At 46.1% G+C, this 14,610-nt stretch overlaps 1 protein-coding gene across 11 annotated transcripts in view; it reads right to left on the minus strand.

Moving 5' to 3' along the window:
• The window catches only part of ALS2CL (ALS2 C-terminal like), a 79,602-nt gene that overhangs the window by 15,957 nt on the left and 49,035 nt on the right, over positions 1-14,610 (minus strand). For all 11 annotated transcript variants that reach the window (XM_061587354.1, XM_061587356.1, XM_061587357.1 and 8 more), the window contains 11 exons: positions 14,366-14,433; positions 12,626-12,692; positions 11,080-11,276; positions 9,895-9,960; positions 8,730-8,828; positions 6,991-7,152; positions 5,630-5,741; positions 4,983-5,060; positions 3,424-3,551; positions 1,680-1,853; positions 403-493 (listed from right to left, as the gene is read on the minus strand). In XM_061587354.1, the coding sequence (XP_061443338.1) occupies positions 403-493; positions 1,680-1,853; positions 3,424-3,551; positions 4,983-5,060; positions 5,630-5,741; positions 6,991-7,152; positions 8,730-8,828; positions 9,895-9,960; positions 11,080-11,276; positions 12,626-12,692; positions 14,366-14,433 (1,242 nt within the window). The remainder of the gene's footprint in view (positions 1-402; positions 494-1,679; positions 1,854-3,423; positions 3,552-4,982; positions 5,061-5,629; positions 5,742-6,990; positions 7,153-8,729; positions 8,829-9,894; positions 9,961-11,079; positions 11,277-12,625; positions 12,693-14,365; positions 14,434-14,610) is intronic.

Below are 14,610 nucleotides of genomic sequence, written 5' to 3' on the forward strand. Positions count from 1 at the left end.
GTGAGGAAGAAAAAAGCAAGTTCGAGCCCTTCATTCTTTTGTTACAGAGATCTTGTAGTGGGCAGCAAGGATATAATTTTTGGGGGGAGGGAAGCTAAATGTCATTGGTCCTTCAGCTGAGCTGATGGAGAAGCCCTGCCCTGCACATTCTCCCCGTCTCCTATAGCCTGATGGAATAACCCGTACAGAGGCAACCTGATGGAGTTGGTCTCTTCACAGAACAGATGGAGAGACACTTCAGTCCCATCTCTCAAGTCCAGGGATTCATGTGCCAATAAAGAGAATTAGCCCAGTTATGCAGAAGTTATCTACCTTAAGGCTTGCCACAAAAATAGGGCTCTGCTATCCTGCACACAGAAGCCTGCAGTCCAGTTCAGCATTCTGCCCTCCCAGCCACCTCACCTGTTGCAAGTAACTTTGCAGGGCTCCCTTCTCTTGATGCTCAATCAGTTCTTCGAGGTAGTCGACCTTCCCGGCAGTCTCTTCCGCCCCTCTAAGAGGACAGAGATAAATGGAACACAGTGACCAAAAGCCACTCGACATGTAAGCCATGTGCCCTCAATCGCCCAATTTCTCTTTTCCAATTTCCACCTCGAGCAGGCATCACAGGGGCACAGCAACAAGCATGCAGATAATCTGAAGACCAGCTATCTCCATAACCCCTTTTAGCTCAGGGGTGGGGAACCTTTGGCCCTCCAGATGTTGCTGAACTACAACTCCCATCTGCCCCAGCAAGCACGGCCAATGGGCCAGGGATTATGGGAATTATCGTTCAGCAACATCTGGAGGGCCAAAGGTTCCTGACAGCTGTCTCAGCTGCTCAGTAATGCACTCCCATTTTGCCACAATCCAGGACTCACTGATACCACCTCCACCACTGACAGGCTACACCTGTCCTGCCCTGCAGGAAGTGGGTACGAGTCCAGCAACATCCCACGTGACAGAGGCACCTCTGTAAGCGCAAACAGAATGGTAACGAAGTGCTCTGGATCCCAGAATACCTATTGCTGCAGAGAGAGAACTGTCCGTGAATCAACTAGTCCAGGAATGAGAATTCCAGATGTTGATGGACTACAGTTCCCAACCAGCCTCTGCCACCTTGGCCCATGGGTCAGGGATGATGGGTGCTGTGGTCCAGCAACATCTGGAGGGCCACAGGATCCCCACACCTGAACCAGTCCTATATTTGGTGATCTGACCCACATTCACATGGTGATACCAAGTCCTCCTCTCCTAGGAATGAGAAAATCTGTCCATTTCCGTTTCTCTCAGTATTTCATTTTTCCAGTAAAGTTCATTCTCCACATCACCATGTCAAGTTTGCAATTTTTTTTTAAAAAAAAAAGAAGCCCTCATGAAAATTCATCCACATTTTAGTGCTAATTTCTCCTAATATGCATGTTTTTATATGCAATTTTGCCAAATGTACACATTCTTGCAAGCAATTTCACAAACTATAATGCAGGTTGTTTTCACTAATGCATGTACTTTTAGGCACAACTTTGCCTCAATATATGCCTTTTTGTACATGTGACCTGGCTGGAGGACTGCGCTGCAAAATCCAGAGAAGTGCAAATTTCAACGGATAACTCCTTTCCGGTCTGCACATTCTTTTGGAAAGTGCAAACTCAGTGGCCCTGCCTTGAAACGTGAATTGAATTTCCCCTCCCTCTTCTCACCTGTCACAGAAGAGGTACTCCTGAGACTTCCTCAGCTCTTTGCTCGTCTGAACGTGGAACCCCATGAAAGCCTCTTCTGTTTCTCCTTGACCACCTGTGCAGATGAACTCCTGGAACTGGCTGTAGAGGCCTTCCCATCTTCTCTCCACTGGAAACACTTCCTTACCCAGCTGGCTGGACAAAGAGAGAAGGGGATCGTCAGGTCTGGGCCTCCAAGAGTCAATTCTATCTCACAAACACACCTTCCAACTTTTTATGGCTGCAGAATCAGGGGTGGGGGAGGCAACTACGTGTGAACGAGCCGACACAGATGAAAGCTGCATTTGCACCATACGTTGAAAGTGCTCTTTTACCACTTTAAACAATCATGGCTTCCCCCAAATAATCCTGGGAACTGCAGTTTGTTAAGGGTGCTGATAGGAGACCCCTGTCCCCCTCACAGAGCCGAGGTTGGAAAAGTTACTTTTTAAAACTACAACTCCCATCAGCCCCAGCCAGCATGGCCACTGGATCGAGCTGATGGGAGCTGTAGTTCAAAAAAGTAACTGTTCCAACCTCGGCTCTGGGAGGGGAATAGGGGTCTCCTAACAACTCTCAGCACCCTTAACAAACAACAATTCCCAGGATACTTTGGGGGAAGCCATGCCTGTTTAAAGTGGTAGAATAGTGCTTTAAATGTAAGGTGCAGATACGGCCCAAATCATGACACCTGAAACAATCCACCACCCCACACAGCACTTATTTGTTCACACATTTTTTTAAAAAAGTATACTCCACATTTCCTTCAAAAAGCTCAAGGCGGCACCAAAAGGGCAGAAAACACATGTTTTACTAGTAAAAAAATAATGGTTCTTACTCATCTTCATTTTCACCCTCACAACAACCCTCCGAGGTAGGTTAGGCCATTCATTACATCTCAGCCTAAGTTCACCAAGTGAGGTCCCTGGGGATTTGGACCTGGGTCTCTTTGGTACTAGTCTGATACTCTAACCATTACACCACACCAGCACTCACTAGTCCAAATGGCAAATTAGGAACTTGCAGGAACAGTGCAAGTCGTGCCCTGTACAGTTACCCTCCTCTGCCCGTTTCCAGGTTAGCAGAGCACTGCCTTGAGTTTTTATGAAAACCAGTAGAAAAATATTTCAAATAAGTAACAAATAACAAGTGTGCTTCAGTGCCAAACAGGCAAGGACAGCAGTTGCAGTCTGGGCAAAGCTTCAGAACCATGTTCCCCAACCTGGCACATTCCATGTGCTTGGGGTACAGTTCCCATCAACCCCAGCCAGCACAGCACAAATAGGAAGCTCTTGGTCTTTTAGAAACGGCCCATTGCTTAATTTTAAAAATAATATATTTTAACTTAAGTATAAGCTGTTTTTTAGGGCAAATGGCCCTGCAAAGCAGCTTCCACAAAAAGTAAAATGAAATTACAACAGTCCTAAAAACAATACATTACTATCAAGCAATTGAGCAGCTTAATATAGTTTAAAACCAGCAAAGCGATTATTTCATCTGGCCCGCAGGATGCCCTTGAAACCGCAGATTGAGTCGGCCATCAGCCAGCCTGATCTGCAGCTTCAAAGCACCAGAGAGCCTCCATCTTGAGGGGTGCCTTCAGAAACCAGATAGAAAAAAGTTTTCCCACCCGTGCTTTAAGGCCAAAGCCAAGGCCCCTCCATTGTCTTATTTTGGAGAGTGACAGCAGTTAAAAGGTTAAACTAAGCTATTCCCTTCCGCTTACAGTTTGGTAATTGTGTTGTCCTGCTGTTCGCCAGAAGTGTCTAAGACCCCTTGAGTCTGTAGTCCGTGGCTGGATTTGCTGCTGAATGTGCCCTCCAGAGTAAAGCCATTTGAGAAGGTCAGCTTTCCCTATAAAAAAAATGTGTTAAATTCTGTACTTTTTTCATTCGTGCAAAGCAGTTATACCTCACTCTTTTCAGAGGTATAGATCTGGGACTTCCGGCATTTCTGTGGCAAGTGAATGAGGCGATAACAAGGCTTTCAAGTTGGTTTGCAACAGAGTAGCACACAGCAGGGATGAAAAACTCCCGATGTTGCTGGACTCTAGCTCCCATCAGCCCTGATCATTGGCCATGCTGGTTGGGACTGATGGGAGTTTGAGTCCAATAAAATCTGGAGAGCTTCCCCATCCCTGGCATACAGGAAGTCAGAGAATGAGAAAAATAATTAAGCAGAGATAGGGAACTCCTTCCCTTTTCTTTGATGGGGTTTCGCCTACACTTTAGCCGTTAAAATGACAACACTTCTTTTGAATCATTTTACTCCTTTGTTTACCATCCTGGGCTCCTTTAGGAGGAAAGGATACTACCACCACCACCACCACCACCACCACCACAACCACCACAACCACCACAACCACCACCACCACCACCACCACCACCACCACAACCACCACAACCACCACAACCACCACAACCACCACAACAACAAAGCTGCTATTTCTTATTCAAGCTAAAGATTGCATTTTGGATTTTTTTATACAAGTTCAATGTGCTTTATAAGTTGAACCTGGGGAGCCAGTAGTAAGCACCACCAGGGACAGGACTGCAGCCATAGGATTGCAGCTGTGCTGACATTTAATCAATTGGGTATTGTGCTATGTATTACTGCTCTTTGACATGTGTGCGTGTTGGGCCAACCCAGAACTCTGCATTTTTTTACTCTTTGGGTGTTAGTAATGGGGGCGGTCATAATGAGTTCCCTCACTTCAATAAGTTTGGTTTCATCTCAGAAAAAAAAAAAGGGGGGGGAAGTGGCCTTTCAGCTTTTTTGGACACCCGAGTCTACAGAGCAACTCGGAGAGCTTAGGGAGTGCCTTATCTGACTTGAGATGCCTTCTTAACAACACGATTCAACTCAGAATGCGAAAACCTTTCCTGAATCACCCCAATTTGCCTTGTGATTTTCAGGTACATAGAATACAAAGCCTTAACTGATACACACCCTTAGCACTAACACTATATCACTGCCGCTCTTCAGGCAAAGAAGGTTGAAGAGCAGTTTACAAATCAATAAAATTCATCCTCTAAGGTTTGCAATTTCAAAAGACAAGACACATCACAAAAGGAAAAAAGGGATGGGGAGGGAAAAGGAAAAACCCTCAGACTTCAAGTTACAAGGTTCTTACGATGACCAGCTCAGAGACCTAGAAGGCATCTTAAAAGCATGGCCTTAAGAATATATTCCACACAGCCTATGATTTCCAGACCCAAATGTGGTCAGTTAAGCTTAAATCATATCTTAAATCCAGGACAGTCTACACACCGAGCCCACACTCACTTTTCCGACAAAAGTCAAGTCTCTTGTGAAGTTTCCCACGAAGATGGAATCATCTTCTAGGAGAAGGGTCCCGGATCCCTACAGGTCAGAGGAGGAAAGAAAAAATGGCAAAAGCTGTGTGTACTAAAATCGAAAGTGGAATTATGCAGTCTGTATAACGTTGTGCAAACTGAGCAAATTACTTTCCCATCTGTGTTATGTTGCAGAAGTTATGCCAATTTTGCTCATCACTCTTGACTACCAGATCTCTTTACTTCAGACACTCCTCCAGCTCCTGAGATTGTGTGGTCAATGCCTGCAAACTTTCAAGTACACCTTTGCTGCCATGCAGCTAGAAAATCACTTATTCCATTTGTGTGGGGTTTTTTTTAAAAAAAAGGAGCAAGAAAAGTGAGGCTCTGCTGGTTCAAATCTCAGCTAAGCCACTGTCCCTCAGCCTCAGTTCCTCCCATCTGCAATATGGGGCTAATACTGGGCTACCTTAACAGGGATGTTATAAGGATTGCTTAGGCACAGCGCTTGTGAAAACTGAAAGCAATATATAGATGCTACTAATAGGAGTCCCTCCCTGGATGGTCATAAACATGTAGGGAACTTGCATGAGAGTTCAACATTTCCTTTTTACAATCCTTGTTTGCCATACTCACCACCATTTTATCCATGTGGAAAGTCCTTTGATAGCAGATGCCAGACTGCATTACCACAATCCCCGGGCCATGCCTCTGGTCTTCATGCCACATCCCAATGTACCTCTCGCCTCTGAAATATAGGAAGAGGAAAGGAGATCACTCCTCCGCTCCACCATAGACTGACTGTGCAGAAGGGAGACCATAATGAGGCATCTCACACTGGATGTCAAGCAGGGATGGAAGGATCTGTCAATTTCAGTTCCCTCAGTTTCTGATTTTTTTCAAGTCTTAAAATTCAGTTCTCCACATTTCTGCAGCAATTTTTGTTTTTTTTCCCCTCGTAAAAAATCCTCATGAAAATTCTCCAGCATTTTAGCGAGAGTTTCTCCTAAGAAACACATTTTTGATGCATTTTTGACTGATGTACACATTTTTGCAAACAATTTCTCCTAATGTAATGCATTTTGGTATGTTATTTTCACTAGTATATTTCATTTTTATGGACACTTTCCCCATATCTATTAATTTTTGTAAACATTGTTTGGTTGGAGACCTGCATTGCAGAATTCAGATACGTGCAAATACGGAAGGGTGGCTGTGCCACAGGTCTCATATTGTTTCCGAAAATGCAAATTTGAAAGATTTGGCTTTAAATACAAACTGAATTGAATTTCTCCCCCATGCCTAGTGCTAAGGATGCTCAGTAAATACCATTAGCCATGATGGTGGCTACTAGCTATGACACCTATGTTCCACCTCCAGTGTTGGAAGCAATAATGCCTCTGCATACTAGTTGCTGAGAACCAGTGTGGCATAGTGGTTAGAGTGTTGGAGTACGACCTGGGAGACCAGGGTTTGAATCCTCACGCAGCCATGAAGCTCACTGGGTGACCTCGGCCCAGTCACTGCCTCTCAGCCTCAGAGGGAGGCAATGGGAAACCACCCCTGAGTTTACCATGAAAACCCTATTCGTAGGGTCGCCATAAGTTGGAATTGACTTGAAGGCAGTACATTTACATATACCAGTTTCCAGGAATCACAAGTGGACAGAGCGCTCTTGAACTCAGGTCCTGCTTGCAAGCTTCCTGTCTGCTGGCCACCGTGACCAACTTCCCCAAAAAGTTGGCCGGCTTCCCCAAAAAGATTCGACTTTGTGCAATAAGCAAAGTGATAGGAAAATGCACTTGGAAAGTGTGAGATAATGATTGCTTGATGTACCATCATCTGACTGCCCTGCAAAAATATCAGGAGGAATGCTCAGTAAACCAGCCACCTGCGCACACCCTATCATTTCGTGGATACCCCCTTTCTGCAACTCTTGTTATGTCCGGTGGTGCTTGTAAAAAAAAGCTAGTGCTAAAAACTCCTGGGCGATTTACCTCTCCTTGTCATCCCAAATGCCATAACTGTGTTTCTTGTCGTTCTCCCAGTGCCCTGTGTACTTAAACGGGTGTTCAGCATCTGAAGGGTTATCCAAGACGCCAAACCCTTGGCGCACATTGTCCTTGAAATATCCTTTGTAGACCATCTCATCGCCATACCTGGGGGAAAAGCACATGCTATCTATTTTGGATGCTAGTTTGGAACTCATAAACTTTGGAACTCCCTGCCCACTGATCTTAGGCAAGCGCTGCCACTGTACTGTTTTCTGCCTTTTCTATAAAGACTATTTTGTTTAAGCTAGCCTATCCAGACCTGCCAATTTGACATGTATTTCAATATGAAATTTTACTTTACAATGTATATTTTCAAAACCATTTTATTTTGAAGAATTTTAGGCGGAGTTGTTTTTAAAATATGAGTTTAGTGGTAATTTTAATGCATATTTTATATAAACTGCCTAGAAATTGTGATGATTAAGGGGTATAATAAATTTGCCACCCTGAGCTCCTTCTAGGACCAAGGGCTGGATATAAATTTAATAACAAATACATAAGTCTTGTAAAAAAAAAACAGCTACTACTTTCCCATTTTATTGGGGTTGTTTAATTGATGGAAGTCTTTATATACTAATCAGAGAGGGAGGACAGGAGCATCTCAGGTCAACACAAGCTTCCCGCAGACATTTTCTTCCAGCCTTTCATCTGGGTAAGAGAACTTCATTCATCCCATCTGCAGAAAATCCAATTTCATTGTGTGTTCTGGGGTTGTATTGATGTAAAGTTGATTATTACAGTATTTAGCAGGGGTGTAGAACTGGATGTAACTGGCAGGATGGATCCAGAACTGGCACCCCTTCCACGGGCTACTTTTGACAGGTGGGCAGTACCACTCACCTGTCAATAGCCTGACGCTATCATATGACATCAGGCGATTCAACTTCAAATGGAAGAATTCTTCATTTCTAGTCCTGGTGGTGAATGCAAGCCTCAGCTGTAAAGTTTCCTGCCAAAAGTGGGGCTTGCATTCAGCCCCCATTCAATGGGATCAGCTCCACTCAGGGGGGCCCAAGTAGGCCCTATTCCAGCAGGGCTCACATTTGACACTAACATCAGAAAGCGCCAGATGCAAGCCCCATTTGCAGGGGAAGAACTGAGAGCACACTTCAAGGCTCCTGATTGTTCCTTTGTCATCAAGGCTTTACCTGCCTCACCCCTGATTACTTTTATTATCTTATTATTTATTAAATTTATATCCCGCCTTTCCTCCCAGAAGGAGCCCAGGACAGCAAACTAAAACACTCTAAAACATCATAAAAACAGACATTAAAATATATTAAAACAAGACATCTTTAAAACCAACTTTTTTAAAAAGAAAAAAGAAACTTCATAAACATCTTAAAAAGCAATTCTAACACAGACGCAGAATTGGATAAGGTCTCTCCTTAAAAGGATTGTTGAAAGAGGATGTCAGGGGTGGAGAGGGTGAGCGTGGCTGGGGGTGGGGTGGGGGAATGCCTTCTGGGCCAAATTAGGATCCCTGGTGGGGGTCTCATCTGCCCCATGTGGCCACAGGTTCTCCATGCCTGGTGTATAGTTTAACGTAAAGCGTGTGGGAAACCCAATGTTGAGCTGGCTTAGCGCCCTAAAAATTGGTAACCCACCATGAGGCCCACAGGTGCAAAGGGGGCAGAAATGACCTTTCCAAAAGAAGCAGGCCTTCCGAAAGATGTACTTACTCGCAGATCCCGTAGCCGTTCATTTGGCCTTCTCGCCAGTGACACTTGTAACAGTCGTAGCGGTCCCTGGATGCACGAGGGACGAGGCAGATGCCAAACCTGCAGCCAGGAACAAGAGGCGTCTGAAGGGGCAGGGGAGGCCATGTGGGAGGTGCACTTGCCAAAATGCTATCTGGACACTCCCCAACATCTCCAAAGCCTCCCCTTTCCCAATTACAGAGTTGAGGCATCCGTGTTCAGTCCGGGAGTAGCCTCTGCTCCCGGGGGAAGTGGTTAAGCACGGCACTGATGCATCCTTTGGGTCAGAGGTAGCCAACGGGGGCCTTCCAGATGTTGCTGTACTACAGCCCCCACCATTCCTGGCTGCTGGCCATGCTGGCTGGGGCTGATGGGAGCTGGAGTCCAAAACGTCTGGAGGGCCCCCGGTTGACAAAGCCTGCAGTCGTTCTCCATTGGTCGCTGTGTTTTTTAATTTCCAGATTGTGCGCAATGAAAGCATAGCTTGCTTCATCTTTCAGTTGTAAGAAGGCAGACCAGCGGAGGCTGGGTGAGGACAGATTGAGGTAGGGGGGGACGTGATTGTGGGGGATGAATGACAGGAGAGTCTCAACGGCCAAACAGAGAGGGATGGAGGGCCACATTCAGCCCATGGGCAGGAGGCTCCCCAGCCTTGGTGTATACAGTCCTCTTACTGAGACTATGTTACCTCAATTCCAAGACTATTAATTAATAATTAATAATTAAATTTATATCGTGCCCTACCTCCCAGTAGGAGCCCAGGGCGGCACAATCAGGATTGGAAATTCATGACGGACAAAAGCAGTTTCCATGCACGCATGACAGGAGCAGAGACTGGTGCCCTTCGGGACTGGTGGGATGGAATGTAGGCAGCCCAAATGGCAGGCGGAGGCAGAGCCAGCTCAATCTAGTTTTGCCCCCATCCTCCTCCCTGCCAAGTTCTACAAGGGGCAAAACTGAAACTTAAGGAAGGCAAAGCTGGCAGGTGGTGCCACCACCCCCTGCATTGGTTGTAAGACAGAAGGCAGGTAAGTGAAGGCCAGTGAGGACAGATCGGGGCAAGTGGGGCACGGCCCCACCAACCTCTATGGACCACGCTCCACTGCACAACAGGCAAGCCATCCAGTGACCCGGGAAGCATCCTCACCCATGCTCCAAGCCTTCTTTGAAGTCTCCAACGTAGTTCCGGCCATCTGGCCAGGTCAGCGTCCCCCTGCAAGGCAGATAGACCTGTCATAGCTCACGTCAAGGCAGCTGCACACTGGGGCTAAGCTGCTTCTATTGAGAAACAAAAATACCAAAACGACAGCTCCTCCTAACTCCGCGCCGCCCATTGTGCTTTGCGCCTCTGAATTCTGTGAGAGCGGGGGGGGTGTGTGTGTGAAAGGGGCTGGTCCTCAACTTCTCCCTCCGAATGAGGGGGGCTAGCTGATTGGGTAGGCGTGGGAAGCTGCAGAGTGCCCGGCTGGGAATCAGCAAGTGGATCAGGTGGCTCCTTGGGCACAGGAGAAAGAGGCCTGTCCTCAGAAGCAGCCTCTGACAGCTCTCCCTTCCACGGGAGGAGTTGGGATTTGGGTGTCCCTCAACCCCACGCCCAGTCCTCAAAGTCAGAGTCCTCCTCTTGCAAGCCCTCCCCCCTGTGCTGGGTCACAACACTATCTGACATTGAGCCGGCCCTTGTCCCACCTCTCAACCCTGAGCCGCCTCTCACACCTCCTGAGGATGAGGAATCAGAGGCTCAACCAGATGCGGTATCAGAGGAGTATCAGGATGAAGTGCCGCCACCGTCACCAAGGACAGACTGGCAGATGTACAGGGTCTCGCAGATAGGGCCAGCTTTCCGACCTGTTTGTAGGAGTGCCAGCTTGCAAACCCGGCCCGTTCAGGAAAACCTCACCCACACAAATAGAAAGCCCACCCTGAGCCTACTTACAGGGTCTCCAGGGGTGTGTCTAATTGCTGCGACAACATCTTCGCTTGAGTAGTCACGCTTAATTATACTTGTGTAGAGACGCGGAGTGCTGTGTAATCTGTAAGCTGATCTATGAAACGCACTAAGCTGAGATTCCACATTAAACGTAACAGAGAGAAACGTACCAGCAAGTCTGAATCCAACGGGGTCGTCCAGGACAACCACAAGTGCAGACAACGCTGAGCCAAAAATGGGCCAATGGCCTCATTATAAGGCAGCTTCCTAAGTACCTTGGAACAGGGACAGGCCAGATCCACCCATCACTGGCAGTTTGTCTATGCTCTCCCAATTTTTTATGTCAAAGTCTGGTTAAAAATGAAGTTTGTGCATGTGGGAACATGAACATGGTTCTGGACTTACTTGCCATGGGGTTGACCCAACCGCCACTCTCCCTCATAGGTCGCGCTCTTGAACCTCCCCTCGCCCCGGAAAGTGAACGCGGAGAAGCGACAGACGGGCGGGTCCCTCCCTTCGCCTGCCTCGCCCCACAAAGGAAAGTCTCGCTTCCCAATCAAGGCCTGGCGCACCGTTTGATTCAGCTTCCATTGCCACACAGCCTGAGGGGAGGGGAGGGTGGGAGAACAGAAAGAGAGCTGTGAGGATATGGAGGTTAAACAAGGAGAAGAAGAGGTATCCGTTCTGTTATAGAATCAGAGAATAGTAGAGTTGGAAGGGGGCCTATAAGGCCATCAAGTCCAACCCCCTGCTCAATGCAGGAATCCAAATCAAAGCATTCCCAACAGATGGTTGTCCATTATTTGGGTCACTCAGTTAAGGATGGGCAAATCGGTCATTTTTAGTTTCTCTGCATTGCTTATTTTTCCAATCTTAAACCTACTTTGAATTTTTCATTTTTTAAAAAAGAGTCCTAATAAAAATCCATCAGCATTTGAGCGTGAATTTCTCCTAACAGACACATTTTTGCAAAGCAGTTCCCCCTAATATCACACTTTTTGCGTGTTATTTTTCATTTTTATGCACGCTTCATCCTAGTATATGCATTTTTTGTACACATGGCTGGGCTGGAGAACAGCATGCAAAATTCAGAGCAGCATCAATTTTGAAGGGTGGTTGCATCTCATGTTGTGTATTGTTTCAAAAAGTGTGAATCAGAAAGGTTTGCCTTTAAGTGTGAACTGAATCATAGAATAGTAGAGTTGGAAGGGGCCTATAAGGTCATCAAGTCCAACCCCCTGCTCAGTGCAGGAGAATCAAATTTCTCCCAAAACCTTATGCGAAAGAGTCCATTCTACAAATAATCTAAGCAGTGGTCTGCCCTCTGCAGCCTTCCTGGGTGCTCACCCTTCAATCTGAGCCTAGGAAAAGACTTCATCATAAGGTAACTCCTCCCATATAAGATTAGGAGACGCAGGCAGCCAGGGAGGCTGCAGAGTGCTGAAGAAATGTTCCTGGGGGAAAAAAAAATACACATGCACCACCTTCGGCCGCCGCACAACTATATGGTAAGCTCAATATCCCATTCTGACCAAAATTATAAAGTGTCCTAAGAATGAGCCAGAAAAATTGAAGCCTCTTTCACCGAGGAAGCTCCATGGAAGCCCATCTGGGCTTGCGCAGGACAGAATAAGTGGAAGAGCATCTGCTTTGCATGCAGAAGGTCCCAGATCCAGTCACTGGCATGTAGAGGCAGGGCCAGGAGTTTCCCCTGCCTGAAACCCAGGAGAACCACTGCCAGTCAGTGTAGACAATACTAAGCTAGATGGACCCATATAAGGCAGGTTCTGATGTCCCTTAAGACTCAGTGGAATATGCCTTGCCAATTCCTCCACATTTTACTCCAGAACAAGGATTCCGGGAAGCAGCCAAATATGAAAAACAGATGAAAAGCAGAGTTTTTAAACAACCGGGATCTCTCTCTCTGCAGTTGACGCAGGCAGCCACATACCCGTGATTCTGGTTCTTTGGCCAGGAGGAAAAACACTTCTTCTGGTGTGCAGATGCGGAGAGTGTGCCTGCAGAAAGAGCAAGCCAGAAAAAACAAATCAGCAACATGTATTAATTTTGTTGCTATATGCCGTCAAGTCGATTACGACTTATGCCGACCCTACGAATCTTTTTTGGATATATTCATAGGGTTTTTCATGGTAAGAGGTATTCAGAGGTGGTTTACCATTGTCTTCCTCTAAGCCTACGGCACCCGGTATTCCCAGGCGGTCTCCCATCCAAGTACTAACCAGGCCTGACCCTGCTTACCAGGATGTACTGCCACTGTTGTTAAAGTGGCCGCACTTGAACAATGACATTTCAAAAGGAGGCACCAGCATGAAAGTGCTGGATTACAAGTCATCAAGAAGTTCAGCTCTGCCCATTGGGGTCTCGATTGAGACAACGGTTTCTTTTCATACTTTGTGGTTATGTGCTTTCAAGTCAATCACGACTTATGGCAACCCTATGAGCATCTGTCATGAATCACCCTGTTCAGATCTTACAAGTTCAGGTCTGTGGCTTCCTTTATGGAATCAACCCATCTCTTCTTTGGCCTTTTCTAATGAATCATGTCTTCTCATGATGTGTCCAAAGTATGATAACCTCAGTTTCATCATTTTAGCTTCTAGTGATAGTTCTGGTTTAATTTGTTCGAACACCCAATTATTTGTCTTTTTTGCAGTCCATGGTATGTGCAAAGCTCTCCTCCAACGCCACATTTCAAATGAGTTGATTTTTCTCTTATCCGCTTTTTTCACTGTCCAGCTTTCACATCCATACACAGGGGTCGGGAATACCATGGTCTGAATGATCCTGACTTTAGTCTTCAGTGATACATCTTTGCATTTGAGGACCTTTTCAAGTTCTCTCACAGCTGCCCTCCCCAGTCCTAGCCTTCTTCTGATTTCTTGACTATTGTCTCCATTTTGGTTAATGACTGTGCTGAGGTATTGATAATCCTTGACAAGTTCAATGTCCTCATTGTCAACTGTAAAGTCTTTTCATACTAGAGATATCAATTAGCTCAAGTGATCACTCATCACTGTTCTTGTAAAGGGTCCCTGAGCTAATTTTGCATATAATCTAGCTCTAACTGAATTGTCACCATCATTTCTTTTCTTTTTTTGCGTTTCATTTCCCTCTGGCCTGCTTACAATTCCCTCCCCTCTATAAACCTACAACTGGCTGCAATTCATACATCTGATGAAGTGAACTTAAGTCTGTAAAAGCTTCTGCCATCATAAAATGGGTTTAGTCTTTAAGGGGCCACGTGGTTCTTCTGTCGTTTCTGCTGCATCAGACTCAACAGCGCTACCTCACTGCAAATTAGTGAAAAGTTATTTCACTAAATTAGGGAAAGGCTGTTTGTGCCACTGTCTCCCCAACCAGCCACATAGAAGCAGTTCACACCACACTGGAGGCAGGAAGATGTTCAATCTTGGATTTTTCAGTGCATGCTACAGGTCAACTATGGTCAGGTTTGGGACATGGGGAAGGGTCCCAGCTCAGTGATACGGCATCTGCCTTGCATGTTCAATCCTCGGCATGTCAGGTTGATGGGAGGTGGGAGCCCAGTAATATCTAGAGAGTCACAAGTACGCCATCTCTGCTGATGGAAGGATCACCCAGGTGATGAAACATGAAAGCTGGCGCACCTTGCTAAATCAGTCCTTGACATCACTGGAGCAATTTCACTTACTCTCCTGTTTCCCTGCAAGCTCCATCCACCCACGTAAGCTTCAGATCAAAACTCTGGAAGTTGTTCCCCTAGAAAATTGTAAACAAATGTTCTTTATTAAAAAAAAAATTGCAAGAGCAAAACACTGCACAGCATCGGTCTCAGCAAGGTGATGTTCAAAATACCACTAAAGCACAAATTCATCTGCTCACCCCCAGCAGTTTCCAATACAGGCCCAAGTAGCTATTGTTATCACAGTTTCCCCT

This window comes from Rhineura floridana, chromosome 10, assembly GCF_030035675.1.
Source record: "Rhineura floridana isolate rRhiFlo1 chromosome 10, rRhiFlo1.hap2, whole genome shotgun sequence".
Lineage (NCBI taxonomy): Eukaryota > Metazoa > Chordata > Lepidosauria > Squamata > Rhineuridae > Rhineura > Rhineura floridana.